Source organism: Parasteatoda tepidariorum, chromosome 2 (assembly GCF_043381705.1).
Source record: "Parasteatoda tepidariorum isolate YZ-2023 chromosome 2, CAS_Ptep_4.0, whole genome shotgun sequence".
Lineage (NCBI taxonomy): Eukaryota > Metazoa > Arthropoda > Arachnida > Araneae > Theridiidae > Parasteatoda > Parasteatoda tepidariorum.
Window position 1 is genome coordinate 3223560 of NC_092205.1, and position 8425 is coordinate 3231984.

General features: G+C 29.9%; 1 protein-coding gene across 1 annotated transcript in view; it reads right to left on the reverse strand.

Annotated features, from left to right (window-relative positions):
- LOC107444654 (metabotropic glutamate receptor 6-like) overlaps window positions 1–8425 on the reverse strand; it is a 71602-nt gene that overhangs the window by 24320 nt on the left and 38857 nt on the right. Inside the window, exon 2 of the mRNA XM_043047753.2 lies at window positions 3951–4105. Coding sequence (XP_042903687.2) covers window positions 3951–4105 — 155 coding nt within the window. The remainder of the gene's footprint in view (window positions 1–3950; window positions 4106–8425) is intronic.

Sequence of the window (8425 nt, forward strand, 5' to 3'; positions counted from 1 at the left end):
GTTTTTTGCGATATCGACACATATAAAGAATAATTTTTATCTTAGGATAATTATTCTTTATTCAGAAATATCGCATTATTTATGGCAATTAGATGTGTCTTGACAACGACTATTTGCTTTTACCATTCTTGTTTCTCTACCATTTAGTTTTTTATTTTTATTTTATTCATGTTAATTTGTGTATATATATATATATATATTAATTATGATTATATTTTAAAATTTTTGATGTCTGATTAATGAACACTCCAACAAACAGGGAGGAGCCAGATTGGCCCCTTCAGGTATACAGCAAAGGTCTTTAAAGTGTTAATCACAGCTAGTTTATAAGAAAACCTCATAAATAGCAAAAAAGTTGCGATTTATATTTGTATATTATGTACATTATGTATTGTATATTATATATTTGTATATTAAAGGCATTAAAAAGAAATAAAGATAATTTTAAGGAATTATTGGTTCTAGCAAAAAGAATTTGAATGAACTGACAAAATTCACATAGAATTTATACTTTGTATAAAAAGGAAAAAATAGTTAGTGTCAAATACTGTATCTGCAAAATTTCATTTGTTTCTCGATGTATGTGCTTTATATTTTTCACTTTATATTAAACCGAATACGAAAATTTAAGTAAAATATTGGAATGTATTCAACTGCTAAAAAGTTTCAAATGCGTTCACATTTGGGAAGCTAAAAGCTTTTCCAAATGTGGTATAATATATGTACACATTTAAATTTTATCTTTACTTCAGGCGCACAATGATGAAAATGGAAATATTTATATTGATCAAAAATGTAGAATTTATACAAGCTTTTTTCTTACAATATATCAATACACTAGTTTTTTTTTCATAAAATGTTCAAATATCGTCTTCAACAAAAAAAATTACTCTTAAACATAAGAGAAAAATATTTTTATTTTAAATATCGAGTTTTAAATCTAGAATATACAATTTTGGAGTATTTGGTGAACAAGAGAAAATATATTTTTCTATTTCTGAAAAAAAATATGACTTAAATATAAGCATTCACGCAAAATATTATAAATTTAAGTAATTTGTAAATTGTTGCTTTTATAATTTTATTTGCAAGCATTTAGCAGTTTATTTATGTGATATTCTTAAAATGTTGAGGAAAATAAACATTTTCTGTTGTCAGTTAACTTTAGATGAATCTTTAAATCAGTTTATTGTAGATTTCCTAAATTATATTTACTAATATTTGGAGCTTGCTACAGCGAAATCTCTCGAGAGCGACCACTCTCTGTTCCACAGTAAAATGGTCGTTAAAGGAGGTTGGTCGTTCTTAGGGGTTATCACCTTCAAAATGTTATCGAAAGTACAAGATATTTCGCGAACGATTTTAATATTTGTCAGTGTAATTTTCTTGGATCGTAAAAGCCATTTGTGTTGATGTTATGAAAATCAGATCGATGATTAAAATTTAGCGTCAATAAAAATGATCTCAACTGATACAATTACGTGTAAAAACAAATTTCCCAATTTTGAATGATGGAAAAATTTTTAAATAAATAAACAATTATGCTTTTTGTTTATGTTTGCATTTAAAATTATATCATAAAAATTAATTAGTTTTAAGAGATGAGAAGAGTTTTGCTTGTTTAGGATGCTTATTTTTTCTTAATTTTTTTTTCTAATTTAACTCTCAACTTTAAAAATAAATAATTAGTAACTTTATTACACTATGACTGCAACATGAGGTTTCAGATTTTTTTCAAAAAACATCAAAAAGTGTTCCTTAAAAGTTATTGAAGAGCCTCCCACGAATAATTTTAATTTACTTATTTGTTTTGTTACTAATTTCTGTTTTGATATTTTTTCGTGTTTCCTAGTTTTACCTTTTCCGTACTGGTGCTCAGATTTGCACAATCGATGTGAGAGCTTTTGATGGTCTCTGCTAAAGGTTTACTTCAATACAAAGTCTATGGAACGTCCAAAAAGTGATCGAAAATAGAGGAGGTCTTTCCTGGAGGAATCACTGTACTAATTTTGAGGCGATTCTGATTATATTAATAAATTTGATTGCATACTAATGTTGTATCATAAACTATAATTTTAGTTACTAACTCAATTATTGTAATAGTTTTCTAATTTGCATTCTTACAACTACTATGTGGTTAAGGCCCTGGACTGTCATTGTCAAGACCTGGGGTTCGATCCCCAGTGGTGTCTTGAAGCCCTCCCCATCTTCAGATCGATGGGTACAAGCTTACTTGGAAAGTAACGTTGACCTGTGCGTAATGTTTGACCACATTATCACAATCATGTCGTTCACAATCATGTCGTATCACAATCAATTCTGGAGCCTTTACCTTCACCTGGCCCACAACGGGTTGTTTAGAAAGTATTTTTATGCTTTATTACTGCTATGAGTCATGAGAATCTTGTTGTTTAACCGCTTAGTAGGTGTTACTGCTTTGGATTGGTGTTTTATCCTCGCGGTGGTTTGAAGTTGAACCAACTTTAGATAGTTGGTTTCAGCTTAGCTAGAAGTAAAGGTAGTCAATAGTCCCACCAAATTTCATCATGCCGTTTGTCAAGGCCTTCATAACCTCTGTGGTTACCCATTTAAACACTTAGAATTGGGGTATTGAAATTTCTTAAAAATTATTTCTTAAGTGATTTTTGCGTAATGGGAATTACGTGTTGAAAATATTATGCGACTGAACTAAATGTTAAATTTGCATTTCTAATGCTTATTATTTCCCTTATCAAAAGTAAGCAAGGAATATAAGTAAAAGTATCACTTGCCAAATAAAGTGAGTTTATATCCAGACTGTCAATCCGAAAAGTCACTGTGAAAAAAGTCATATATTCGCTTTCCTTGTTTCTCTCATGGCAATATAAAATTTTACAAATTTTTGTCTTGACAAAAGTTTTTAAATTGAATTACCAGATTTTTCCCAACATCAGAAATGTTATAAATAACACATTTTTAAAATAATACATTCCCAAAATAATACATTCCCAAAATAATACATTCCCAAAATAATACACACAAGAATTAGTTTAAAGACTATTTATCTAACAATGTATATTATTTTTCAAAAAAAAATTTCGTCTTTCAGTTTTTTAAAATTCGAAAGATATTTTTTACTGTAAAATTTAAAAAAAATTTACATTTATATGACACCATTTTTTGGTATACTCCATTTACTTTATGTGTAGTTTACAGTGTTACTTTATGTGTAGTTTACTGTGTTACTTTATGTATAGACCATCTCTGAATGATAGATATTTAAGAGCATCCCACTGTGGCGTCACAGTTTATTTTCTAAAGTTTTTTCGTGCCTTAGTCACAGTAGAGCCAGCTGTTTACTTTTACATTAAACATTAGTTTAAATAATAAACAATCTGCCTTTTTTGTGCCTGAAAAACTTACTTCCGTTTATTCTATTTACACTGAATTCTGTCGCAAGATAAATTCTAATCAAAACAGGAAAAAATCTATACTTTCAGTATGAAGCACTTATGAAATAACTGTAAGAAATAACAAATGCCCGTATTAGTTCTTCTATTAGTTTAAAATAATTATTGATTTAGCTCAAGTATATACATTTTATTTAGAAAATAAATAAATTTGAGCACAAGAAAAATTGAGAAATTCACTGTTATATAGTTTTTTTTCCACTTAGACAATATTTATGAATCATACTATAATAATCACTCTAATTAAAAGCATGAAATAATCATATTTCATTCTTTACCAGTTTCTCATTTGATATTGTATATAATGTACTGTCAGTGTGTAAAATATTTAATCCTATTTTACTTTGAAAGTCTGTTTTCAGCAATGTATACATTCTCAGATTTCTAACATTTCCGTTAACATATGCCAAATTCTTATATTATTGTCAAGTGGAACATAAGAAAACTTATTCAGAAGAATATGAATTTAAACCTGGATCAAAATATTAAAAAAATTCTTACCTGGGGAATCTTAAACAAACGCAATAAATTTGCCACTTGAATCGAAGTAACACTTGAGGCAGCCCCAAGCACTCCCGAAATTCTTTTATGCCTGATACTTGGTGCTGAACCATCTGGACATCTGTAAGTGCCATCGTATATATTGCTTATTGAGCCTGCAAAAAAACAATACCAATAAGAAAAACATTTTTCAAGAATTTCTTTTTGTTGAATCTTGTAAATAAAAATGTTTTTGAAACTTTCAAAGTTTATAAGTATCATTGTGAAAACTGTTTTTTTTTTCTGTAACATATACCGCTAGTTCTTTAGATATATATAATTGAAAAATTAATTAAAAGGCTTCACCGAAAATATTTTTATAGTGAAATAATAGCTGAGTAATAAAACTTATTTACTGTTTTGTATAAACTAGTGTAGAATTTGTTCAATATAAACGATTTTAAAACTTTAATCATAATATAGGTTTTATTAAATTTTCCGTTGCAATACATTTCCATTCCCGTTATTGAATTGAAGACAAATTAATTCTTTTTTTTTACTACAAAGTTTGTTACTTTACTATATCCAGTTGCTAAAAAATAATTTTCACGCGCCATGTATAGTAACTAAAGCCTTTTAATTTCCTTTTTCTTTCAAAATGCTGTCCTACAGAAACCTGAATAAATCACTGAATCATCAAGTTGAATTACAGTAATTGTTGCATTAAAAGTTTGAAAAAAATATATTATTGGAACTAAATATTGTCTAAAGATAATAAAGATAATGAACGAATGAAAAGTTTGTTTTTGTAACGATACTGTTTAGTTTTGGAATGATAATGTTTGTTTTTGGAATGGCATTGTTTGTGTTGGCGTTATAACAGGAGAATAGAAATGCGTGTATAATAGCATTTTCCTATTTTTAGGACTCCTTATTTTTCTGAACAGTTTCGATAATGGAAAAAGTGCTGTGGCTCAGGGGATTGAGAGTTCTCCAACTAATGGGTATCCCGGGTGGTGTACCAGGCGTGGCTGATTAATACGTATGATGCTCCCGTCTCGCACCAGTCACAGTGCTAACGTAAACTATCTCCAGTGTTAGACGGATCATAGATTATAATCCCACTGCCGTCGGGCTAATCGTGGTAGATTTCCATTGTTTTCCTTTCCACATAACGCAAATTCTAGATAGTTCCATCAAAAAAGTCCTCCACGAAAGCAATTTCTCCCGAAACTTGATCCAGGAGTTCCCTTGTCATTTGGATTGGGTTCAAATTTACAAGGTTATGGATATGAACATTGATAATCGTAAACTCAATATTAGATCAGCTGTTCAAGGACAGTTATAAAATAAAATAAAATTAAGTAAGTATGAGCCACATTGGCAGAGAGGATTAGAGTGCTCTCCAATGAGGCGACAGAGGTTTAATGCGATGTCTCGCACATCCGAATTCTGCCCCCAACTTGCGCAGTGTTAACATAAGAGCATCATCAGTAGGAGACGGGATATTGTTTAGATTAACCCTACCATTGGGATCAGATTTTCGTGGTTTTTCTTTCTTTTTTTAGTCCATAAAAATGTCCATTGTGAAGGTTAATTTGTCCCAATGTTTTATTCAGGAGTTCCCTTATCTTGCAAATTGAGTTTAATTTTACAAAACTACGGAGTAGAACAATGACAGGCATAAACCCAAACCGGGTCAATTGTTCAAATTTAAAAAATGTTCAAAATTTAAGTAAGTAAACTTATTATTTCGAATTATCTTCATTGAATGAATTTCGGAGGAGTTATCTTTGATACATGTCCACTTGACTCATCAACAATTAACAAAAACGCTATTTTGTCTGTCGTTGTTAACAGTCGACCAAATTTAAATTTACGACTACTAATATGCAACGCTGTTGCCCTGTAATTTTGAACCCAATCTAGATGACGAAGAAACTCCTGAGAGAAATTTGATTTCGTGGAGGATTTTTTTGCGGGAATTAACTAGCATTTGCGTTACTTGGAGAGGAAAACCCCGAAAACATCCCACGGTTATCCTGGCTGCTAGGGACTCTAACCCGTGATCAGCCATGATCACCCATGATCAGTCTATCACTGAGGATATTTTATGACAGAACTGTAGTCGTTGCGAGCCGAATAGCTACCTCTGGGATTCGAACATCTTGCCAACTTTGAAAACATTAAATTGCATATTTTGAAGTTTAAAATTCCACATTGTAATAGTATACTTTTAGACTAGTTCCTTTATTGTACTTTAAAACCTTTGTGCATTTAAGATAATTTCATTCAAAAACTTGCATTTTAAAGTTGAATTTCCCATAAACATTTTTAAAGTTAATCTCAAGCAAGTCAGCTTACTTCTTTGATAACAATTCCATTGTGAAAAATTCAGATAAAAAAATTTGACATTCCTTTGTAAACATTTAAATTTGCGATTGTTGTTATTTCCAGTACAAGAACATAGGCCTCTAAATAATGTTAAAAAATCATGTATTAAGGTGAAAAAATAATTGAATCACACTATGGCTTGGACTAATTATAATAGATAAATTACACAACATTACTCGCTATCTAATTAACTTGGTAAAAAAAATATTGCACTTGAAAAATAATACAATATTAAATTTCAAGTTTTAGGTACTCATTTCTATGTCTAACTCATTTTTACCTTAAATATTAATCTAATGTCTTATTACTCTTCGCAATTATTGTATCAAGTATCTTGTGTGCATAGATTCCGAGAATTTTTTTATGTTGTAGCATAATTTTCACTATGCATAAGCGAAAATTTCATTGATAACTCCGAAAAACAACTAAATCACGTAATGGTTCCTATATGAGTTTCAACATGACCTAGTAAATATATATCTATATAAATCATATTATAGTTCGTTACACTATGTATACCCAATTTATTACGCATTGCGATCTTATATCAATATTATTTGTACAATCTGTATCTGTATATTCTGTATCTGTATCATTTGTATTATCTAAACAATGGCGAATTAAGAGTCAATTTCTCTAATGTAGATGTCCTAATAAGAATGTATTATTCCCAATACCAAACTCCATGTATAATCAATGTAAATTTAACATATCAACAAATGATTTATCAAACACAAATGTATAATTGATAATTGGACAACTATTCGACACTATATCAGAGCAATAATACAGGAACAGTAGCCTCCACACCATATAAGCAGCTATTTATTGTCACTATATTGTAAATGAAGCACTTTGATAGAACAGTCGATGAAGCATTTCGGTCGGTTAAGGCGACGCTCAAACAACTTTTTGGAGAGCGAGTTCGATCTCGATGGCAGACTAAGCAACAGGCAAATATGCGTAGCAAGGTTACATTAGTCTGCAGCAGCTGAAAGTCGTCTCATGGGTCGTGGTAGGGAAGTTGGAGAGAGAAATACCATCTCGGGTGTTGTCCACGTTATTTGACCAGGGTCAACCACTTCAATTGAAAAATTACGATATTTTTTTTTTTTACAAAAAATATAAAATTATTATTTTTAAGAATTACAAGCAAGTTACACATACTTTTAGAATACCAGAACATTTTTGATAATCGTAATTTTTCTCGAACTTGAAAGTATTGAATATATATTTTTATATGATTTTTACATATGAATCTTAACAATCATTCTTATATCATGATAACTTCCTGCATCGAATACTCCGAAATATTTAAATGTGCTGTATTCGATAGCAAAATAATGCGATTAAGGATTGTTTTCGAAACATTACATAAATAAAACATTGAAAATTTACAGCATACAATTCAAGCCGATTCAATACAATTATACAACAGAAATTTAATTGCCTCAACTAATGAAGCCAATTAGATCCTTCCATCAGCATGCATATTATGGGGCTGATCTGTCACATTCATGACCGACAGAGCTGGAGTTCAAGTCCCAACGTTGACTCCACAATATTTATCCATTATCTTAAACGCATGAAAATTTTCTAGTCTCTCGTACTTTCCAATGCTCAATACCTAACGAAAATTCTAGCTCCTATGTCCAGTTAAATTGTTATTTCCTTGTTTTAGCAAATAAAAGTCTTAAAATTACTTTTTATATCTGGCAGCTAACTCTACCGAACTAGAACGGAATCTAGTCTAGTTTTTATTTTTGGAATTTATTTTTGATTCAGGCGCAGGTTTTAAATAAATAAGCTAAGTTAGATCTGTGTTGAAATGAATCCAAAAAAGTACTATTAAAACTTTGCTAATGGTTGTAGATGGAAATTTAGTTATTTTATGGTTTGAATTAAATTGCTCGAGGGAAAATACTGATGCCTCCTTCTCATCGTTTATTCAAATGTTATCACAAAAAATATGCATTTTCGTAATTTATATTATTTTTGTAATTTGTATAATTTTTTTTATTTCTTTTTTTCTTGGTATTGTACTTTAATAATTTCGTGAAAAAAATAAAATATAGCCGAAATATTCATTGCGTTTGCTAAAA